Below are 24,686 nucleotides of genomic sequence, written 5' to 3'. Positions count from 1 at the left end.
GTAAAAAGTGTCCCTAGTGTGTGTAGGATAGTGTTAATATGCGGGGATTACTGATCGGCATGTACCCGTTGGCCAGAAGGGCCTGTTTCCACGCTGTATCTCTAAACTAAACTAAAAAGATATTTCTGAATGTCAGAGACTGACATTGAAAAATGTTAACTACTTTAAGAGATGGCGATCGGTGATGTTGTGTTGACATCTATTAGAGTTTCAAAAGGGGTTTTTGGCCCCAACAATCAACTGATAATGCATTGTGCCATCTTGGGCTTCCATGCTCTCCAGAATGGTTTTAATCAGCAAGATCAACACGCAGATCCAAGCCTAGAAAGTTGAGACAATGGGAAACGTAATCAAAAGGCTACATTCGGCAAAATCTGACCATTTTGGACCTCCCAATTTATGACAATTTTAAACAAATATGCTATAATTGATCTGTTTACCATGCACAGATCACATCACTATAGCTTTTGAGCTAACACAAAATCTTTGACAAATTAGTCTTGTAACAGTGTTAAGCAATTTTCAAAAGGGAATCGGACGAAATACGGGTAAACATGGGGAAATAATTGGCTGGGTGGCAAGATGAGTGGGCTAAAAGGAAAGTTTGGATTGCTCTACAAATCAGGGGCCAAATGGTCATCATCAAGCTGTAATGATTTTATGTTCTAGTTATATCCTATCCTATCCTGTCAAAAAAAATGAGTAGGAAGGAACTGCAGATGATGGTTTAAACTGAAGATAGACAAAAATGCTGGAGTAACTAAGCGGGACAGGCAGCATCACTGGATAGGAGTTGGGGATGTTTCGGATCGCGACCCTTCTTCAGACAGGAAGAAGGATCTCAACCCAAAACATCACCCATTCCTCCTATCCGGAGATGCTGCTGTCCTGCTGAGTTACTCCAGCATTTTGTGTCTATCTTAATTCCAGATGATTATTTGGAACATTGAATAAAGCTATATTAAATATATTGATAAGGCATTGATACCTGCACAGAAGAAAATGAATCACTTGTCTCCCTCAGTTTAATCCTGGTACGATCCAGTTCTTCTTTCAGTTTTTTCTGAGCATCCTTCAAGCTGGAAATATGCCCTTCTGCTGATCCTAAGCCATGTTCACTCTTTTTCACAAGCTCCTGTAAACAGCACACCTGGTGAAAGAGGTTCATTTTTCATTAATGTCAAGACTATTAGTGCTTTTTATATTTGTTTCTTCCATTTACACAGCATCTATATCATGAGAAAAAAATCTTAAGGTGTATTATCAAATAAAAAAAGCTGACAATGAGTCGCATACGGTAGACAAGTAAAAATTTGGTTAAGAAGGTATATTTTAACATAGAAACTAGGTGCAGGAGTAGGCCATTCGGCCCTTCGAGCCTGCACCACCATTCAATATGATCATGGCTGATCTGATTAACAGATTAAGAGGAAAGGGTAACGGAAAAGTTCAGAAATTAAGATCTTGGTAATTATAAACATCAATTATTGAAACAATTAAATTCAGGGATGCTGAGACATTAGAATTAGAAGAGCAGAGCTTGTCTTCCTAGCCTAAATTATATATGTCAGATTCAGGACGGTGGGGTAATCGGTTTAAGAAGAGGTGGCTGTAGGAGGGGACATTTAGGGGGAAAGGGGAGTTAGTTAGTAGAGGGGGTTGAGGGTGAGGGGGTGGATGGTGAGGTGTCGGTTAGAGGAGTCAATGGGGGAGTTTAGGACGAGCTTGGGGAAAGGGGGGAGTATGTTAGTGGAAGGGGTGAGAGGCTGGTAAACTGGGAAGGGAGGCAGTCAGTTGGGAGGGAGTTGGGATAAGGGGCTGGTCAGTTGGGAGGAGGGTGGGGGGGGGATTGTGTGTTGTGAACTGCATGTGGTGCGGAGAGGCACGGTGGGGAAGGGGCCTGAATTTACGTTCCTTACCCCCTCCCCCACACTGTGGCATCCAACACACAAGGACCGAAGTCCACAGTCTGCACCCTCTTTCCCCCCTCACTTGATGCATACCTGTCTAGCCTGATCCTGGGCATATTTTACCCCATTTCTTTCCCCGCCTATCACCTGGTTCCACACTCTCTTCTCCCCCCGTTTCCTCTCGCCCCATGCCATCAGCCACCAGCCGAATCTAAGATGAGAAAAAAACTTTTTCACCCAGTGAGTTGTGAATCTGTGGAATTCTCAGGCTCAGAAGGCAGTGGGGAAAGCAATTCACTGAATGTTTTCAAGAGAGACTTAGATTTAGCTCTTAAGACTAAAGGAATCAAGGGATATGGGGAAAAAGCAGGAACGGGGTACTGATTTTAGATGATCAGCCATGATCATATTGAATGGTGGTGCTTGCTCGAAGGGCCGAATGGCCTACTCCTGCACCTATTTTTCTATGTTTCTAAGTCCATTGACCACTAGTTCACACCAGTTTTATGGTATCCCACTTTCTCATCCACTTCCAACATATTATGGGCAATTTTAGAGGCATATAACCTATAAACTGACATGTCTTTGGGATGTGGGAGGAAAATGGAGCACCTGGAGGAAAGCCACGTGTGCACAGGGAGAACGAACAAACTCCACACAGACATAATGCAAGAACAGGATCAAACCCAGGTTACTTGTTCGAGGCAGTGGCTCTGCTAGCTGCACCACTGTGCTACTCTTAGTTATATGTCATCCCCAGATAATAAGCACGCTAATGAGATTGTACTATGTCCCCCAATGGCAGGCAACAGAGAGCAACAGATGTGTAGACAGATTATTGACAGATGCCAAAGCAACAGGACTGTCCCTTAGTGAGCGACATTAACTTCCCCACTACTGACTGGACTTGCTCAGTGCCAAAACCGTTGATGGGGCAGTTTGTCAGGTGTATCCAAAAGGGTTTCCTTTTTTTTTTTTTAAGAGACAGCACGGAAACAGGTACTCCGGCCAACGACCAGCGATCCCCGCACATTAACATAATCCTACACACACTAGGGACAATTTTACAATTATATGAAGCCAATTAACCTACAAACATGTACATCTTTGGAGTGTGGGAGGAAACTGAGGATCTCGGAGAAAACCCACGTGGTCACGGGGCGAACATATAAACTCCATACAGACAACACCCGTAGTTAGGATCGAACCCAGGTCTCTGGCGCTGTAAGGTAGGAACTCTTCCGCTGCACCATTGTACCGCCTGTACTGTTTCTTGAAACTATGTGGATAATCTAATCTGAGAAGGGGTTGTACTAGATCTTGTGTTGTGAAATGAGTCTGGCCAGGTGAGCATAACTTCATAAGTTTTAAGATTGATTTGAATTGGGAGAAGGCTGGACCTTGCAGGAAGGTACTAAATTGGATGAAGGCAATTGTGCTATTATGCAGGAGCTTGTGAGGGTACACAGGAAGCAGTTGTTATTTGGCAAGGCCACATCTGACATGTGGGAGACATTTAAAGGCCGGGTGATCGGTTGAAGAGCAGCATGTTCCAGGAAGGAGGACTGATAAGGATGGCAAAATCAGGGAATTTTGGATGTGCAAAAAGGTTGTAAATTTGGGCAGAAAGAAAAAGGAAGCGCAAGTAAGGTTAAAGACCATGGGATCAGACAAAGAGGAATAAAAAGAAAGCCGGAAATAACTCATGCAGTCAATTAAATCGGCCAAAGTGGGCCACAAAGTGGCTTTTTGAGTCAGATTAAAGAAAATCTCAAAGCTTTTTATACTTAAAAAAAAGAGGATAACCATGGAAAAGGTAAGTACTCAAGGCAAAAGGAAGGAATTTGTGGTTGGATTCTGCAGATGTCGGTGAGGTATTAAATAATTACTTTGCATTTATTTTCACTAAGACATGGATGACAGCAAGATCAGTGTGGAGAAGCATGGGCAGTTTAAGATTAAGGAGGAAGAGGTATTGGGGCTCTTGAAGAGCATAATGTGGATACATTTTCAGGACCTGATCAGTTAGTGAGAGAGGCAAAAGAGGAGACTGTGCGGACCTTGATGATGATTTGTGTGTCCTCTCTAGCCTCAGGCAAGGTCCTGGAGAACTGGAGAGTAGCTAATGTTGACAAAAGAGCTTGAGAAACTCAGCGGGTGCAGCAGCATCTATGGAGCGAAGGAAATAGGCAAAGTTTCGGGCCGAAACCCTTCTTCAGATTGATGTAGGGTGGGAGGGTGGGGGGGGGAGAAGAAAGGAGAAAGGAAGAGGAGGAGCCCGAGGGCTGAGGGACAGCTGAGAAGGGGAGGAAACAGCAAGGGCTACCGGAAATTGGAGAATCCAATGTTTATGCCGCCAGGGTGCAGACTGCCCAAGTGGAATATGAGGTGCTGCTCCTCCAATTTCCGGTGGTGCTCACTCTGGCCATGGAGGAGGCCCAGGACAGAGAGGACAGATTCGGAATGGGAGGGGAGGTTGAAGTGCTGAGCCACCAAGAGATCAGGTTGGTTAACGTGGACGGAGCGGAGGTGTTCGGCGAAACGATCGCCAAGCCTACGCTTGGTCTCACCGATGTAGATCAGCTGACATCTAGAGCAGCGGATGCAATAGATGAGGTTGGAGGAGATGCAGGTGAAACTCTGTCGCACCTGGAACGACTGCTTGGGTCATTGAATGGAGTCGAGGGGGGAGGTAAAGCGACAAGTGTAGCATCTCTTGCGGTTGCAAGGGAAAGTGCCCGGGGAGGGGGCGGTGCGGGATGGAAGGGAAGAATTGACCAGGGAGTTACGGAGGGAGCGGTCTTTGCGGAAAGCAGACAGGGGGGGGGGGGGGGGGGATGGGAAGATGTGGCGAGTGGTGAGGTCACGTTGGAGGTGGCGAAAATGACGGAGGACTATTTGTTGTATGTGACGGCTAGTGGGGTGAAAGGTGAGGACTAGGGGGACTCTGCCCTTGTTACGAGTGGGGGGATGGGGAGAGAGAGCAGTGTTACGGGGTATGGAAGAGACCCTGGTGAGAGCCTCATCTATAGTAGGGGAGGGGAATCCCCGTTCCCTGAAGAATGAGGACATTTCCGATGCCCTGGTGTGGAACACCTCATCCTGGAGGCAGATGCGACGTAGATGGGGGAATTGGGAGTAGGGGAGTAGGGGATGGAGTCCTTACAGGAAGCAGGGTGGGAAGAAGTGTAGCCTAGATAGCCATGGGAGTCAGTGGGTTTATAGTGGATGTCGGTCAGAAGTCTATCACCGGCGATGGAGATAGTGAGGTCAAGAAATGGTAGGGAAGTGTTGGAAATGGTCCAGGTGTATTTGAGTGCCGGATGGAAGTTAGTGGTGAAGCGGATGAAGTCAGTCAGTTGTGTGTGGGTGCAGGAGGTAGCACCAAAGCAATCGTCGATGTAGCGGAGGTAGAGGTCGGGGATGGGGCCCTGGTACGCCTCGAACAAGGATTGTTCGACGTACCCGACAAAGAGGCAGGCACAGTTGGGGCCCATGAGTAGCTAATGTTGTTCCTTCATTTAAGAAGGTCGGTCATGACCCAACTTGTGAGGTAGATGTCAAACTATCAGGATGTCTACCCTTTGAAACTGTATTTTCAGAATGCTTAGTACTTTGAGAGAAGAATTTCCAAAAAAAGATCAAATCTAAGATTAGCAATTTCTCTTGCCTCTTGATTCGCTGTGTTTAACTTAGCAGTCAACTCTTCCTGTATGTTTTCTATTTGTCGTTGGTACTGATTTTTCTCCTCTTCCATTCGCAGCCGATCTTTCGCAAGACTTTGATCTATTTCCTTAAAATAGAAAGTTAGGTACAGAGAATAAGACTCTTAAATGAAATAATACAAACAAATTAACCCATTATTTTGTGCACAAAATGTTCTTCCAGTCATGAAATTTCAAAAAAATTAATTTCAGGGAACACCAGGGCAGCAACCTTTGACATTCTCAAGCTTTTATTTGGCCTAAAGTGACAAGAAACATAGGAATGTAAAATATAGTCCTAATTTGGTCATATTACATTAACTTTAAGCTAGATATTTCAAGATAGTTCTAGCATTTATTTCAAGCGGGCCAGCATACAAAAACAGGGATGTAATGCTGAGGCTCTATAAGGCCTTGGTCAGGCCGCATTTGGAGTATTATAAGCAATTTTGGCACCATATCCGAGGAAGGATGTACTGGCTCTGGAGAGGATAAAGAGGAGGTTTACAATAATGATCCTAGGAATGAGTGGGTTAACATATGATGAGCATTTGACGACACTGGGCCTGTACTCGCTGGATTTTAGAAAGATGAAAAGATGAGTTTCATTGAACTTACCGAATAGTGAAAGGCTTGGATAGAGTGGATGTGGAGAGGTTGTTTCCACTCGTGGGAGAGTCTAGGACTGGAGGTCAGAGCCTCAGAAATAAAGGACGTTCCTTTAGGAAGGAGATGAGGAGGAATTTATTTAGTCAGAGGGTGGTGAATCTGAGGAATTCTTTGCCACAGAGGCTGTGGAGGCCAAGTCAATTGATATTTTTAAGGCAGAGATAGGTGGATTCTTGATTAGTACGGATGTCAGGGGTTATGGGGATTTCGTTTGGACCCCCAGGGGTCCAAATGACAATTAAATTGACTCTTGACTCTTGACTCTTAGGAAGGAGATGAGGAGGAATTTATTTAGTCAGAGGGTGGTGAATCTGAGGAATTCTTTGCCACAGAGGCTGTGGAGGCCAAGTCAATTGATATTTTTAAGGCAGAGATAGGTGGATTCTTGATTAGTACGGATGTCAGGGGTTATGGGGAGAAGGCAGGAGAAAGGGGTTAGGAGGAAGCGATAGATCAGCCATGATTGAATGAAGGAACAGACTTGATGGGCCGAACGGCCTAATTCTGCTCCTATCGCTTATGACATTATATTAATGCTGAAATTTGTTTAGAGAAATGCCCAGATCTTCTACTGCCATCTCTGCATTGTTGATTGTGGTAATGGGGTCCAGAGGGGTGTGAGGGGTGTGTGAGCGTAGGAAGGAATAGATGAGACTAATGTTAATATTTTAGAGATAGACACAAAAAGCTGGAGTAACTCAGCGGGACTTCTCTGGAGTGAAGGAATGGGTGACGTATCGGATCGAGCCCCTTCTTCAGACTGGTCAGGGATAAGGGAAATGAGAGATATAAATATTTGCAAAATCTCTCAGTTCTGTCGTATTTTTACATGAAACACCATTCCAAGCGACTAAATATGTTTAATTTTCTTTTGGCAGAAAGTCACAAGTAGTAAAAATACATGGCTTAATCAGAACTACAAGCTTCCCTAGAGTGCGTTGTACCACTAACTGACACATGCTGCTTTGGAATGTTAATTGGAGATATGAAATCATACAATGCACATCATGTGGAATAACGCCTGATAATTTGGCAGCTACCACAACATTTTTGAACAACGGCATGATGCCATCTGTATTTGAGCCACTGCCAAAAAGCAAACAAAACTAATGGTGTTATCTGCTGATAAAAAAGACAAAACATTTCTGAGATTGCACTGACCTTTTTGCACGTCCTGAATTTGCTTTACAAGTAACAATCAAGATTTGTGATCTGCATTGCAATGCACATATTTGCCATACTGAGTGTTCATCCAAGGAGCTGAAGTGCTGCATAACCAGGTTTGTGGAAGATACTTAGCTAAGTGGAAGGAGGGCAGGAGGAGGAGGTAGATATAATCAGGTCGAAGATACTAAAAGAGGATGATGAATGTGAAGAGGGCACTGAATATAAGGAAGAGATGCTAGTAGGGAAGTGCGAAGAACAAAGCAATGATAACAATTCCTTTCTGGCTGTTCACGACCAATTCATCTGACATTTTGACAAAAAACGTAACCTCAAATTGCTCCTACACAAACAGTTCTACATTTTAATCTATTTTTGCTCCAGAGAATAAAATAATTGGCATATGCAAATAAATGTTTAATTCCAATCTTCTAACTAAATATTGCCAAATTGCATGCATTTATCAACTAATCACTGGTATTTTATTTCCATGATCTATACTTTTCCAGCATCCAGATACAATAATACCTTGGTGGCTGTAGCTTGCTGAGTACAAGCTGTGGAATTTCAATGAAATAGGGAATTCCTGCTCAAGCTAATAAAACAGACTACAGTTCTGCTTTCAATAGAATTATCCCAACCAAACCCATATTCAAACTCATGGAGTAAGCACTCCCCTCTGCAACTGGATCCTCAACTTCCTGATGACCCCAATCAGTGAGGATAGGTAACAATTCATCCTCCACGATGCTCCTCAACACCGGTGCCCTGCAAGGTTGCGTTCTCAGCCCGCGACTAATACACTTATGACCGTGCAGCCAAATACCAATCCACCTCAATTTACAAGTTTGCAGATGACACCCCAGTGTTTTTTTTGAAGAAGATATTCCAAAAATGTTGCCATGCTTGTCATCTGTCGAAGGAAGACTGTGGATTAGCTTGCTATTTGTGTTTTTCCTAGTTATTTCATGGATATTGATCATTTTGGCAACCGTCCCCATCTCACATCCCCTTCCTTCCTGATCCTTATCTGCCACATTACAACATTTAGTTCGGTAGCATATGCTGATAATGGCAGCTGAGAAAAAAAAATTGATACTTGTCACAGATGCCAGTGCTACATGCCACTGATTCAAAATTCTGGGACAATAATTTCCACCTACCATTTGCAATTTTTGCTTTTCTCTTTCACTTGTTCCTTGAACAGATTCTAATGCTGCCTGATGTTTTTCAGATAACTCCTCCATATTCTTCTTAAAGGTTTCCTTTAGATATTTGATTTCCTCTTCATGCTTATAGTGCAGGTTTGTTAACTCCTCTTCATGATATTGTATTTGCATTTCTTTTTCTTCATTTAAGGACTGCAATTAAAATATTTAATGACAGATTTAATAGCAAGCATTAAATCTTGCAGGGTTTAAGAAGTTAGCAATGGAATATTATTTTTACATCAATTAGATTTTCATTGGACATTACAAGGACACAAAAGGATTCATTCATACTTTAAGGAAATCACCTTTTGTAATATTCTCTTGGCCTCGAGCATACAAGGATCAAAAAAATATTCAGAATTAATTACCGTATATTGGCAGTTGCAATTTGGAACAGACTAATTGTCAGTAGAATTATTTGAAGCAAGATTATGGTTAACACTTTATAAACTCTGGGGGACCAGCTGAAGGACAACAATGGACATTTCCCATGTCTTCATTACCATCTTTCCTTAAATGTTGTGTATACTATATTTTTATCCCATCATGAAGGTACTGATGATCACGCTCATGGGTGATACTAGATGGTCCTTCTCCATGTTGAATGACATGGGCTATGATTCATATGTCACTGAGAATGTTACAAGTTTTCAAGATGACCTTAAACAGATACTGAATAATTTTATTTTTCTTCCTGGAAATCTCTTACTGGAACAGGTCTTGGAATACACTGTTTGTTCAAAGTTTCTGATCTTTGACTGACATGTAGATGATATGGCCCATCCACTGGGCAGGATTAATACAAAGTCTCAAGGTAGGGAATGTTGGCCATGGGGAGGATACTGAGCTAAGCTGAGCTAATCCTGCCAGGTAATTAGGAACATTTTGCAAACATAATAATTGGATGTCTTTTGAGCTTCAAACTGCTCAAAATCTTTCCAAATTGAACATTTGCCTCAACATTTTAATAACTGATCCGTGGCACATTTCCCACGATATTACTAATTGGAAGGAAGGAACTGCAGATAATGGTTTACACTGAAGATAGACACAAAATGCAGGTGTAACCAGCTATTATTGAATGCTACTATTCTAAATTTGTATCCTGTTGTATCCTGTTGAAGACCTTTCGCATTTCATGTGGCATTTTCCCTTTGGATTTCCTTTTCTTCTCACAGGATCATCTTGACAACATTTACAACTTCATTTAAAAATGTAGCGGCACCTGATAGCAACCCAAGGTCACGACGAACCATCGGCTCTAGAGAGCGGTGTCTTGGTGGGGGAGGTGCGCGTCATGGGGTCGTTATCGGAGGTTATTATTTAAGGCCGGGCAATGCCCGTGTCAGCTGAGGAGTAGGGAGCTGTATGCAGAAGAATAAACACGTCTAGAGCACACACTTGTGTCCGACTTGTTTTTGGCTGGCATCCTGCCAGTCCCCGCCACAATTGGTGACCCCAGACGCCCAGGAGTGTAATCCTGGAAGGGAAATTTAAAATAAATAAATAATGCATTCTGTCGCTGCTGCCTACAAGCCGACAAGGCCGAACTCAACGCTGTCTCCCTGAAGCTGCCTACATTTTGGACCTCACAGCCGAGGGTTTGGTTTGGACAGGCCAAATCCCAATTTCACATTTGCGGCGTTACAGCTGACGAGACTCTCTATCACTATGTGGTAAGCGCCCTTGACCAGTAGACGGCCGGTCAGGTCATTCCTTACCTGGATGACCCGCCGGTCATAGGGAAATACACAGGTCTCAAGGAGCTGCTGCTCTGGATCTTCGGGCCGAGCCGAATGCAGCGCGCCTGTCAGGTCCTTAACATGGGTGGGCTCGGCGACCGGATGCCCTCGGCCCTCATGAGCGAGATGCTCACGCTCATGGTAGCAATGTTACAAAATTTTGAGATTTAAAAAGTCAAGTCTTTAATTTATCCAATCAGATAAAGCATAAAAAGAAGTTTAATTTGACACCTAATTCACTTTCATATCTTCATTATTAAAAAGGTTATGGCCATTTTCATACTCGGAAATTAGCATCTTGTTCCCTATTGCTTTTTCATTGACTTAACACAAAAGCTGTGATCGAGGACATTTAAAAGCCCATAACTTTCTTAAAATTTAAGAGAACTGAAAGAAATTTTCAGTTATTATAGATTGAAGCATTCTGAACCAAATATGAAACAATCTTACTTAGATGACTTGAAATTAAAGCATATAATTAGTTAGTTACCTAATTGTAGCTAATTACAAAATTCAATTACTGGATCTAAACATCTATCCATTTCTTAAGAATAGATTAACATTTTTAAATAGCCTAAGTGTCCAAATAACATTCACACGTTTTTCTGGAACGGGACCATTTGGAACGCTGAGGTTGTGGTGATTTTAGTCCCCATATCGGCAGCAAATACACTGCCGGTTCTTCGGGGGAAAAAATCACCGTTTCGCAACTTAAAATGTGAATTAAATGCATCTAAAGAAACACTTTTATACATAAAAATAAACTACTTTCTTTTACCTGTCACCTACATGAAATCCGGCCCTGTTGTCAGCATTGACAGCTTCAGAGCTGATTTTAAAATGACTCCAGCGATTAACTTGTCGAGCGAATTTAAAAAAAAACCACACAGAACGGCCTTAAGAACGTTTCTTCAGCAACATCTTGCACTCCAACAAATATAAACCAGGACCAGGTCGGAAAAATACCGCGTTTTAACCCCACCTCCCCCTCAAACGCGCCAAAATCACGCACACGGCCAGTGGCAGAATTGCAGCGCCGCTGAAGGTAAGTATTGTAACATACCTACTCATGGGTGATCACCTGCCCTGTCTGCTCTTTCAATTCACCTACCTGCAGCAGTTGCCACGAGACCTCCGGCAGCAGCTCGTGGGGAGAGTTTTGAAGATCCCATCTGGCTAGCGTGTTTATGTGGCACGGACTTTGGAAGCAGGTCGCTCGCTGGGCCTGGGCGTGCATCCCGTGCCAGACAGCAAAGGTGCATAGACACGTCTGGGCACCCATTCAAGACTTTACTGTGCCACGCCGGCGGTTCGATCACATACACGTGAACATCATGGGGCCACTGCCTCCGTTCCAAGGGGTTTCACACCTGCTTACGGTGGTCGACCATTTTACATGGTGGCCGGAGGCCATCCCGCTTATGGACACTTCAACGCAGTTGTGTGCTCGTGCCCTCGTAGCAGCCTGGATTGCCCGCTATGGGGTTCCACTGCACATCACATCCGACCGGGGCACCCAGTTTACATATGAACTGTGGTCCTCCATGGCCCGCCTGTTGGGGCCGCAGCTTCACCACATGACAGCGTACCATCCCCAATCAAATGGGTTGGTGGAGCGGTTCCACCGCTGTCTGAAGGCCACCCTGAAGGCTCGTCTCACAGGCCCTGGGTGGATGGACGAGTTGCCGTGGGTCCTGTTGGGGATTCGGACGGCCCCCAAGGAGGATCTGTCATCGCACTCCATGGAGTTGGTATATGGTGCTCCGCTCACCGTCCCCGGGGAGTTTGTCCCTGCTGCTGATGGGTCCCAGGAACCCCCGTCATTGGTGCTGATCCGCTTGCGGGAGAGGGTCGGCGCCCTGTCTCCCATCCCAATGTCGTGTCATGGAGTGGCCCCTTCCCATGTGCCACTGCCACTGATGGGCTGCCCATACGTTTTTCTTCGCCGTGACTCCCACAAGTTATTCTTGCAGCGCCCATATGAAGGTCTCTATCGCGTGCTGCGTCACGGGCCTACTACATTTGATTTGGACATGGGAGGCCGGCGTGAAACGGTGTCTGTTGCTCATTTGAAATCGACCCACTTGGACCTGAGCGAGCCAGTCCATGTGGCTCAATGTCCCTGTTGCAGGCGTCCACCGTCCTGGGCTCCCGGAGATTCTCCCGAACCGAGCAAGCCCCCGGGGCACAGGATTGTATCTATGCGTTCGGGCCGCCTCGTGCGACGTCCTGTGCGGGTCAGTGTTCTGGTTCTGGGGGGGGTCATGTAGCGGCACCTGATAGCAACCCAAGGTCACGACGAACCATCGTCACGGGGTCGTTATCTGAGTTATTATTTAAGGCCGGGCAACGCCCGTGTCAGCTGAGGAGTAGGGAGCTGTATGCAGAAGAATAAACACGTCTAGAGCATACACTTGTGTCCGACTAGTTTTTGGCTGAACTCCTGTCAGTCCCCGCTGCAACTGTACCATTGGGATTTTACCATGTGCTAGCTTCACATAGCAGCAAGTAGAATATCATTTACACCCAAGGTCATAGATCAATTTAATGATATAGTGGGTTACAAGGGAGGGGATTTGTCAAAGTATCAATAATTTCATTTAAGAGATATCTACAGAATGTCCATGGATACATATCAAATTCACCATTTTGGGGCAGTGGAGATTTATTTAAATGATATTGGTAAATATAGATTATAATGGCAATAATCCTGATGATTAATATGAAATACATTTAGCTTTGTTAGTAATGCAAATTGACAAAGGGAAACTATTGTCTTAGGAATAGAAATTCAACTTTCCAAAGTATTAAGCAGCAGTATCAATCAATTTAAGCTTTATTTTTTATTTTTGCATTGCTTCCATTTATTTCCTAACTAACAACATTTATTTCATGGTAGAATTAAACATCTCAAAAAGTAAAATAATACACAACCTTCTCAATTGCTATTAGTTGATGTCTCTGTTGTTCATCCAAGGTCTGCTTGCTATTTTGCAAGATATTCCTTTCCTCTTCAAGATGAGATAATTTCTCCTTTAATCTGCAGTGCTGTGACTCCAGTTCTTGGATTGTAGCTTCTTGGTTCATTTCAGTGGCTTCAAGTGTTCCAATATGACCTAAATACAGCACAATGTATTTTTATAATTGCTTATATAATTATTTATAATCTCTCCAATATCATACGTATTATCATACAATTCTGTCCTTGGACCTGTGGTCGCACTGCCATCTGAGTTCAAAGATTTTGACTGATTAATGACTTGTTTCAAAACACGCTGTAGTTGTAAACAAATCTTTAGATCGAAGCATCACCAATCTTCAGAGCTGCACACTATCAATTCTAAGATACAAGAACGATTTTCAGTGGTGTTGGCCAGTAGCTGTTTCTCAACTAATATGATGGACACTGTTTAATTTTTACTATTATCTTTCTATTTATGACAAATTGGTTGCTATATTTTATTATGAATACAAAGTAATTTGAGACAACAAGCAGTCAAAATACTGTACAAATATGTTTCTTAATTACACAAAGGACACAAAGTGCTAGAGTTACTGAACAGGTCAGGCAGCATCTCTGGAGAACATGGATAGTTGACATTTCGGATCAAGACTTTTCTTCAGACTTCATGCATACTTTGAAGAGATTCTCCTCTTCTCTTACTCCGGCACTTCGTGTCCATTGTGTATTAACCAGCATCTGCAGTTTGTTTCTAAATTTTGAATGTTCCGCTGCAAAATCCCCTTAAGGAATGCCCACTTTGAAGGAGTTCTCCTCCTCCCTCACTCCAGAGATGCTGCCTGACTTGCTGAATTACTCGAGCACTTTGTGTCCTTTTGTGTATTAACCAGCAGTTCTTTGTTTCTATTGGTTGTCTCTTAAAATCAAATGTACATGATCAACAAAAAAATGTAGAACAAAAAAATGGCCTCCGCAACAAAACCAATGCAATTTAAATTTGGCAAGTTGAATGTAGGAACAAGTCCCGAGGTATAATTAGATATATTATATGCAAAGTCAAAGAAAGCTCTGATCAAGTGCCTGGTTTTTACATCTTTTTTAGTCACACTGAGGTATCAAAATTCTGGAGGATAGATTGCATGCTTTTCTTTAAGAAGAATTCAGGGACAAGCTAGGAAATTTAGCGGCCAGTGAATCTTACATCATTAGAGAGAAAATTAATGGAGGTATTCCGACAAACAACATTTATTTGCAGTTGGAAAGGCAAGGATTAATAGCATGTTAGAGAATGTTAGCATGGTGAGGAAGGAGGGTTGGTTTAAACTGCACCCATTTTAATGTACGGGGCCTCACGGGAAAGGCAGATGAGCTTAGGGCATGGATAGATACGAGTGACTGGGACGTTGTACCCATGACTGAAACCTGGTTAGGGAAGGGGCAGGACTGGCAGCTCAATGTTCCGGGGTACAGGAGCTTCAGGAGAGACATGGGCGAGGGAAAAAGAGGAGGGGGTGTTTGCATTGTTGGTTAAGGAGGATGTCACAGCTGTGTTCAGAAGTGACATTACTGATGGGTCGAATAGAGAGGCTATATGGTTGGAGATGAGGAACAAGAAAGCGATGATCACCTTGTTGGGGATGTACTACAGACACCCGAATAGTCAACGGGAATTAGAAGAACAAATGTGCCGGGAGATTGCAGACAGCTGCAGGTCAAATAAGGTTGTAGCAGTCGGGGTTTTTAAACTTTCCCAATATAGACTGGGAAAATCATATCGTGAAGGGTTCAGATGGGGTGCAATTCCTCAAAAGTGTTCAAGAGAGTTTTCTTAAGCAGTATGCGGAGGCCCCCACACGTGGGAGGGCAACGCTGGATTCAGGCATGGAAATTGCTATAAAAACATGGTGGGGGAGTGACCGACTCCGAACTCCAGCAACAGCAGCTTCGTCCGCCCCGAATTGTGAGGCTTCAATCGGCTTAAACATCGGGACCCTCGATCATCTTGATGCAGCAATGTGACCGCAGGGCGGTGAAGATCCCACGGCCGTCGCACCGGTGCCGGGCGATGAAAAGCCCCGTGAACGGGCCGATTCATACCATTTCAAGCAGGGTGCAAGGCCGCCAAATTCAAGTGCAGTTTCATACCATTTCAAGCAGGGTGCAAGGCCACCAAATTCAAGTGCAGTTTCATACCATTTCAAGCAGGGTGCGAGGCCACCAAATTCAGGTGCAGTTTCATACCAATTCCAGCAGGGTGCAAGGCCACCAAATTCCAGTGCAGTTTCCTACCACTTCAAGCAGGGTGCAAGGCTACCAAATTCAAGTACAGTTTCCTACCACTTCAAGCAGGGTGCAAGGCCACCAAATTCATGTGCAGTTTCCTACCACTTCAAGCAGGGTGCAAGGCCACCAAATTCAGGTGCAGTTTCATACCAATTCCAGCAGGGTGCAAGGCCACCAAATTCCAGTGCAGTTTCATACCATTTCAAGCAGGGTGCAAGGCCACCAAATTCAAGTGCAGTTTCATACCATTTCAAGCAGGGTGCAAGGCCACCAAATTCATGTGCAGTTTCATACCATTTCAAGCAGGGTGCAAGGCCACCAAATTCAAGTGCAGTTTCATACCATTTCAAGCAGGGTGCAAGGCCACCAAATTCAAGTGCAGTTTCATACCATTTCATGCAGGGTGCAAGGCCACCAAATTCAAATGCAGTTTCATACCATTTCAAGCAGGGTGCAAGGCCACCAAATTTCAAGCATGGTGAAACACCATAAAACCACATAAAACATCACAAAACAACATAAAAACCACATAAGAACCACACCCACAATTCAGTAGACATTCAGTGCGTTCAGTTGTTTCACAGGTCAGAGAGTCGTGACCTCTCCCTCCCCCATCTTGCAGAGACTGTCTCGCCCACACTCCCTGATTTTATAGTCCCTCCCTGTCCATCTGGAAGGGGTGTGGTCTTCATGGCGTGATTGACAGGAGAGAATCGCAATAGTTTTTAAACACTAATAACTATTTTAATTTTCATCGATTGGAAAAATCCTCTGCACCTGATGAGTGGAGAGAGACTCTGAGTAAGATGGCCAAGAATCACAGCCGTAAGTGGTAGCGTTTTTTCTAAAATCAATATACAGTGCCAAAAGGAAGTGGTCAAGTTTAGATTTTAATTATATAGATAGAAGATAGATAGACAGTAGGACGGAGGAAATTGGAGCAGTCACTGGAAGTGGCTTAACAGCAGTCAGGGTTACTGTCGAAGAAGTACTGAAGGAACTGTCATGTTTGAAGGTAGACAAATCTCCAGGGCCTGATCTGATACATCTGAGGACATTGTGGGGATCTAGAGAAGAAATTACGGGAGGCCTGGTTGAAATTTACGAGTCATCCTTAAATACAGGAGAGGTGCCGGAAAGCTGGAGTGTGGCAAATGTTGTACCTTTTTTCAAGAAGGGCTGCAGGCAAAATGCTGGGAAATATAGGCTGGTGAGCTTAACATCTGTTGTGTAAGTTACTGGAGAGTATTCTGAGGGATAGGTTATGCAAGCATTTGGATGGGCAAGGGCTGATTAGAGATAGTCAGGATGGTTTTGTTCGTGAGAGATCGTGTCTCACAAATCTGATTGATTTTTTTGAAGACGTGACCAAAAAGGTTGATGAGGGCAGAGCTGTAGCTGCTGTGTACATTGACCTCAGTAAGGCGTTCGACAAGGTTCCGCATGATAGGCTGCTCTGGAAGTTTAGATCGCATGGGATCAAAGGAGAGATAGCTGAATGGGTAGCAAATTGGCTCAGTGGAAAGAAGCAGAGGGTAATGGTGGAAGGTTGCTTCTCAGAATGGATACCTGTAACTAGTGGTGTGCCTCAGGGTTCGGTGCAGGGCCCGTTACTGTTTGTCATCTACATCAATGATTTGGATGAGAACATACAGGGCAAGATTAGCATGTTTGCTGATGATATAAAATTTAGTGGTTTTGCATATAGTGAAGTTGGTTGTGAATGATTGCAGCAGGATCTGGATCGATTGGCCAGGTGGGCGGAGGAATGGTTGATGGAATTTAATACAGAGAAGTGTGAGGTGTTGAACTTTGGGATGTCGAACAAGGGCAGGACCTACACAGTAAATGGTAGGCCTCTGGGTAGTGTTGTAGAGCAGAGGGATCTAGGAGTACAGGTGCATGGATCCTTGAAGGTCGAGTCACAGGTAGATAAGGTGGTCAAAATGGCTTTTGGCATTTTGGCCATCATCAGTCAGATGGTGTAGAAGTATAGAAGTTGGGAGGTCATGTTGCAGTTGTATAAGACGTTGGTGAGACGGCATTTAGAATATTGTGTTCAGTTCTGGGCACCATGTTATAGGAAAGATATTGTCAAGCTTGAAAGGTTTCAGAAAAGATTTACGAGGATGTTGCCAGGACTAGAGTGTGTGAGGTATAGGGAGAGGCTGAGTAGGCTGGGTCTCTATTCCATGGAGCGCAGGAGGATCTTATAGAGGCAGACAAAATCATGAGAGGAATATATCGGGTAGATGCACAGTCTTTTGCCCAGAGTAAGGGAATCGAGGACCAGAGGACATAGGTTCAAGGTGAAGGGGAAAAGATTTAATAGGAATCCGAGAGGTAATTTTTTCACACAAAGGGTGGTGGGTGTATGGAACAAGCTGCCAGAGGAGATAGTTAAGGCTGGGACTATTCCACCGTTTAAGAAAGTTAGACAGGTACATGGATAGGACAGGTTTGGAGGAATATGGAACAAGCACAGGCAAGTGGGACTAGTGCAGCTGGGACATTGTTGGCCGGTTTGGGCGAGTTGGACTGAGGGGTCTGTTTCCACTCTATGACTCAAAGGCAGGTAAATATGAATAAACTCTGTGATTTCCAGAAAGATTATTGCCAGTGCGGCAGAGAGGCTGGTGACTATGTGGTCTAGCTGCTTCTCCTGCAAGACTGCATAGAGCAATAGGAACTGACTTTACACTCGCTACAGAGTATCCAGAATGCAGAAACTGTGGTAGATCTCAGGCACAGAAAGTGAGGACATGTGTGACCACCAGGGAAGGCAGTAATGGCAGGCAGGTGGTGCAGAAGTCATCTGTAGTCATTCCCCTCTCAAACAGGCATACCATATTGAGTGCAATGATGGGGGATGGCTTCCCGGGGGAAAACAGCAGCAACACTGTAGGATCGTATGAACATAAATCAGAACAGGACCAACATCTTAGTGAGAAGATGCTCTGGTGCTAATGAGGAAAGTTTAAACTGAGTTGGCAAGGGAAAGGAAATCAGACTAGATATCCACATGAAGAGCTGCAGTCACCTGAAGGAGAACAAGTTAATAAATCCAGTTTGCAAACTTGAAGGATAACTACACATGAAGGGAATCCAAATCCAAATTGCATCTATGTTAATGCAAAGAGTTTACCTCGTAAGGTAGAAGAACTGAAAGGTTGAATTAATATATGGGACTATGGTATTGTTGCCATCACCTACACATGGCAAGACGAGCAACTCAATATCCCGAGATACAGAATTTTCAGCCAAGACAGTGAGGATGTAAAAGTGGAAGTGGTATTGTAATGTTAGTCATGGAATATTACTTCATCATTGAGGGTGCACATCCAAGGCCATATTTTTTTTAGAGATTATGAACTAAAAGGGTGTTGTCACTTTACTAGGGGTGCATTACAGACCTACTGTCAACAGGAGATATGTGGAAAAATATCAGAGAGAGTAAATATTTTACTGAGATCAGTGGCAATAAAGATAGGTGAAGCAACAGTTAAGACGATTGTCCCTTATAAAACTATGAGCTGATTTCAATATTTTTAATTTGTATTTCATGTTAAATTATGTATCAAGATGTTTCTATTTTTAATTGTATCACTCAAACTGTATTAGTGATTATGTGAACATTTAACAAATGGGGTTAAACTAAGGATAAACGGGCTGGGCCGTGCAACCGAGAACAAAGGGGAAACAAGAGTGGGGGGGTTGCCGAAAACAAAGGGGGACCTGGCATGGAAGGCCGTTGACTACTAAGAGGAACCTGGTGTGGGGTGCCGCTGAGAACTAAGGGAGACCCACTGTTGGGGGGTGGGGGGGGAAGGGAACGAAGAAGGGATGAGTACTTTTTGTAACTTTGTTGGCATATTTGTGGTGACTCTTATGTGTACTTTGTATGCAAAAATAAGGAATCTCACCTTACCTAGGTACAAGTGACAATAAAGTATCATCATTATAAATTTTCATTGTCATCAGATAAACCTACTTGATTTCAGTAGCAATTCTGTAGATTGTTGTTGAATAAGATCTTTACAAACAACCAGTTCATTTTCTAACTGTTTTTGATTTATAAGGGTATCATTATCTTTTTGTTGGTCCTCTTTCAGCTGTTCCTGAAGCATCTGAAAGAATACATGCCATTTTTATTAAATAAATCAATGATTACAATTGGGCTCTGTTCAGGACTACACATTAACAAAAAAAACACAGCACAGGTTATTGATTCAAATTGCCATTCTTTTAGTACTTCAAGGGACAGTGCAGGCAAACAGTTACACATCCTGTGTTAGCCGGGACATCTGATATATTGGGCTAAATTGGTTCGTCCCATACGCAACCGCCCTTGTCCCACATTTGATTACTACTACTCGGGTCAAGGGGACTGTCGGGTCGGAGCGCCGCGTCCGCACCGCCTCACCAGACCCAACTTAGTGCAGCCCATAGAGTGCAGCAGCGCCTCGCCCGTGGCCCCATCAGTCGGCAGCCCGGCCAGCTGTCCGACCTTCAGACTTCGCTTACCGCTGACACCACCACCCCTCTCCTTCTCATGGCCGATCATCGGTTCATGAATTGGATGCGGTGCCGGACTTTGAGCGAGACATCGCGCTGCACAGGCCAAATCTCCTCTGCTGGCCTGCCGGCTGGGCTTTGTGTACATTCCAGCACCCGGGCCAACTCATCATTTATCCCGCTACAGCCGAGTTGGTCAATGAATTGCCATTGGGAATTTGTCCCTTATTTTGACCTTTTGTCCCTTATTTGGGAGTAAGAAAGTTGGCAACCCTACTTCAGAATGATTGACCACTTGGCATCAAATCAATGCACATTGGTGCAGATGGGACACATATCCTCCACACCTTTGGACCCAAGGATTCTAATATTGTTAATAAGCATGCAAACTAGAGAGATTAGCAAGTCCAAATGAGCAGAAAAAATGTAACCAAGATATTTGGGCCTCAATATCTACTTACACAGGAGGCCATGTGGCCCTTGAAGTCAATGTCAGCTCCCAATCAGAGCAATCCCATTATCACTATTCCCCCACTCCATATTTATTTGCACCCCTGCAATTTATTCTTTCACACAGTTCTATGAATCCTTTGCCACTCACCCATTCTAAGGAACAATTTACAGCAGCCAATTAATCTACCGGAAAGGCAGTGGGACACGGGGGGGGGGGGGGGGGAGTGAGAGCAGAGCATCTGTTGGAAATGGTGAACATGGTCATAGGGAGCAATGTATACTACACAAAGAAATAAATAATCCCAGGTTTCCGGAGCTCTTAGGCAGCAGCGCTAACTGCTGCGCCTGCTGTTCCATCTAGCAATTAATTGGTTAAGTAATTTATTTATTGGGAGTCTTTTTCTTAACATAACTAATGGGTCAGAACAATTTACATTAAGCTGCTCCCCTATATGAATTTTCAGAATTTAGCCAACCTGCTCAAAATCTCAGGCAAGCTGAGTGATAGATTCATTGCACTGTCATTCCATTCCATCATAATGTTTCTCCTATAATCCAACAACAGAGACTAATCGTGCTGGGTATATATTAGGGAATCTGGATCTGTAATCCTACATTAACTAGAATGCAGGATCGGTACATGCACTTTTCATTTCACTGCACATCTCGTGACGAATAAACTTGACTTGACTTGCATTCAAACAAATTGGAATTGACAAATGGGGCAAAGGAGGGAGAGAGTACTTCATTTGTTTTTAAACATTTTATTTCAGTGTTTTCATGTTTCTAATAATCATGTTTTTCACATGCAAATTAATTCTAAATACAGAAATCTTACAATTTTTTAATATATTTGAAAACCTTTTTAAAAATGCCTCCCAATATTTACAGATTCCACACCCTGCCTTAAATCTGAATTAAATGTAATGACAGAACTACTAGTTTTAGCGCAGAAAATATTTCATTGGTCAGGCAATGGACAAAACAAATGGGCTTAATCGCCAATGAAAAAATAATTCTGATATAACGTGTTATAATTAACATTGTTGTAATTTAAAAAAATCTGTAGTTCTTACTTGTACATTACTTTCTGCTTTGTTTAATGCTCCATGAAGCTGTTCATACTTGTTCCTCAGCTGATTGCCATCCTCCTGAGAGATCTGCAATTCTGCCTGCAACTTCTCAAGTGCTGTTCTCAAAGCAGTCTCTTGGACATGAAACTCCACTTTTAATTGGGACTCCCTCTGTTTACATAGCACACTTTCTGAAGCCTGTTGAGATTTTTTTATAGCTTCAATTTCATGTTCATAAAAGGCCCGAGTTTTGCTCAATTTAGCCTCAAATTCATCCGCTATTTTTTGTTTTTCAAGTGCAAGTGCTTCAGTTTTGTTCTTCACAGATATCAGTTCAGTTCTAAGCATTTGCTGCAATTTCTCTTGTTGTTTATCTGAAGTTTCCTGCTGACTCTGTGAAGACTTTAAGAGATTCTGAATTTCTAGCTTATGAGCTGCACGCAATTCTTCCAGAGTTTCTTGTTTATCCAGATCAAATTGAGATTCTAACCGCATAAATTGTTGTAGTTTATCTTCAAAACTATCCTTAATTTCTTGAATATTTCTAGACATAATCACAACACCTTGCATTTGATGAGTCTCTAAAACAAGATGTGTATCTTCAACCTGCTGCTTATAGGCATCAAATTCTGCTAGTGCTTGTTTTTTCATCTGCTCATGTTGTTCCAGAGATTCTTCCAACGACTGGATTTTCTTTCGTAATTCTACTTCCTCGTTAATTTTCCCCTTATAGTAAAGAATTTTCTCTTTTGTTTCATCAAAGATTTGTTGAACGTCCTCCTCATGGACCTCCTTGAGTGCCTGGATAGCAGCCTCATGTTCATCATTTTTGGTGTTTAAAGCGTAAATCACCTGCGAAGAGAAAAATATGACATACATTTATAAAGTTAATGGTTTAGACAATGTATTTCTTGAAAAAAAAAGGATTTGTTGTCTTAGTCATAGGAATATTATTCAATGCAATATGTTTTGTATAGGAATACTACAGCTCTTGTTTGCCCTTTATAAATAAGTTAAAGCTTGCCTCAGCTGTAAACTTGCCACTTCATTTAGACCAACTCATACCTCCTCCCCAATCAAAGGTCATATCATTCATGATTATAAACAATCTATATTCAAGTCAAGAGTGTTTTATTGTCATATGTCCCAGATAAAACAATGACATTCTTACTTGCTGCAGCACAGCAGAATATGCAATCATAATAAATAATAACACAAAACTAAAAACCCCAATAACAGTGCAATAATAATAATAATAATAATAATAATAATAATAATAATAATAATAATAATAATAGTCTATTGTAGTTCATAGCTTATGAGGTTTTAGTGTTTAATAGCCTGATGGTTGTAGGGAAGAAGCTGTTCCTGGACGTTACAGTTCTCAGGCTCCTGTACCTTTTTCCCAATGGCAGTGTTGATATGAGTGTGTGGCCAGGATGGTGTGGGTCTCTGATGATGTTAGCTCCCTTTGTGAGGCAGCGACTCCAATAAATCCCTTCGATGGTGGGGAGGTCAGAGCCGGTGATGGACTGCACAGTGTTCACAACTTTTTGCAGTCTTATCTGCTCCTGGACATTCAAGTTGCCATACCAGGCCACAATGCAACCAGTCAATCTGCTCTCTACTGTGCACCTGCAGAGGTTCAAGAGAATCCTCTTCGACATACTGAATCGCCGTAACCTTCTCAGGAAGTAGGGCCACTGATGTGCTTTCTTTATAATTACATCAGTGTGCTGGGTCCAGGAAAGATCGTCAGAAATATGCATGCCCAGGAATTTGATGTTTTCTACTCTCTCCACCATTCATGTAAACAGATTTGTGGGTCCTCAACCTTCCTCTTCCAAAGTCCACAATCAGTTCTTTGGTTTTGCTAATAGTGAGAGTCAGGTTGTGAGTGCCTTATCTATAAAAATGACAATGAATCCATAGTACTGCCATAAAATCTAAACATATCTTCTCTATTCTCATTATGAAGGAATATGCAAGCATTAGCTAAACTACTTAAGATGCATCTCTTAAGTGGTCTCTGATGTGCCCTATCAATTAGTATTATTAAAATTATTGCAAAGTCAGCCAGTTATTTTTGTGACTTTCACTTAAAATTGACCAAGTTCTATGTCGTAGCATGCTGTGAAGAACTAACAGCACACTGCGTGAACATATAAAAACAGACTGAAATGGAAGTGATAAAAAACAAGTCTATAATGCCACGCAGTTAAATTGACAATAATCTAAGAGATAAATCACGCAGTCAGACCACTGCTTGACACAACCTTCAGGTCATATATTACATGGTTATTTAAGACTAACCACAAAGAAGTAACAATTATGGTTCCAACAATTCTGGATTAATACCAAAGATCTTTGGAAATATCAATGCCCAGATCAATTTACTGCTTTCTGAACTTTGAGCTTTACCCAGGTTGTTCAGGTTGAATTCAAAAGGGGAAAGAAGGGTCACCTATCTAAAAGCCAGCTGTCAAAAAGCATTCCAATTGATGCGGCTTGCTCAGCCCCCACCATTGTAGACTGTGTAAGGCCTCACCACCCACTTTGAAGCCAAATGCTGCGGATGCTGGTTTAAACCAAAGATAGATATACACTATCTCTCCCCCATCCTAGTAATCATACTAGTTTCACTGTCGTCCTGTTGAGTTTCACTATCTGTATAACTTGTCATCACCTACCCCATAGCCAACAATTGACTATTGTGGGCGCTACCTTTCCTTGATCATCGTTGCTTTTTGCACATCTTTAATTAATTTGTTCTATATCCCACTATATTACCATCTATACCTCTCGTTTCCAGGGCTGCCAACTCTCACGCATTGAGCGTGAGACTCACGCATTTCACGCAATTCTCACGCTCTCACACTGATCACAGAATTTCTTACGCTCTGTCTTCAGTTCCTCACACAGTTTGTCTCTTTGCGCCACATCGCTGCGAGCTTTACGACAGAGCGGTCTGTGGGGAAGCACGTCAGATGACGGCAGTAT

The 24,686-nt window shown here is 43.0% G+C and overlaps 1 protein-coding gene across 6 annotated transcripts in view; it reads right to left on the bottom strand.

The window, feature by feature from the left end:
• Positions 1 to 24,686, bottom strand: part of LOC129697305 (protein FAM184A-like) — a 116,207-nt gene that overhangs the window by 54,898 nt on the left and 36,623 nt on the right. For all 6 annotated transcript variants that reach the window (XM_055635739.1, XM_055635742.1, XM_055635740.1 and 3 more), the window contains exons 2-7: positions 21,690 to 22,538; positions 19,637 to 19,772; positions 13,335 to 13,516; positions 8,611 to 8,808; positions 5,581 to 5,703; positions 989 to 1,150 (exon numbers count right to left, since the gene is read on the bottom strand). In XM_055635739.1, the coding sequence (XP_055491714.1) occupies positions 989 to 1,150; positions 5,581 to 5,703; positions 8,611 to 8,808; positions 13,335 to 13,516; positions 19,637 to 19,772; positions 21,690 to 22,538 (1,650 nt within the window). The remainder of the gene's footprint in view (positions 1 to 988; positions 1,151 to 5,580; positions 5,704 to 8,610; positions 8,809 to 13,334; positions 13,517 to 19,636; positions 19,773 to 21,689; positions 22,539 to 24,686) is intronic.

Source organism: Leucoraja erinacea, chromosome 5 (assembly GCF_028641065.1).
Source record: "Leucoraja erinacea ecotype New England chromosome 5, Leri_hhj_1, whole genome shotgun sequence".
NCBI classification, from domain to species: Eukaryota; Metazoa; Chordata; class Chondrichthyes; order Rajiformes; family Rajidae; genus Leucoraja; species Leucoraja erinaceus.
The sequence above is the reverse complement of the archived record's forward strand: the minus strand, read 5'-3'. Positions and strand labels throughout refer to the sequence as shown.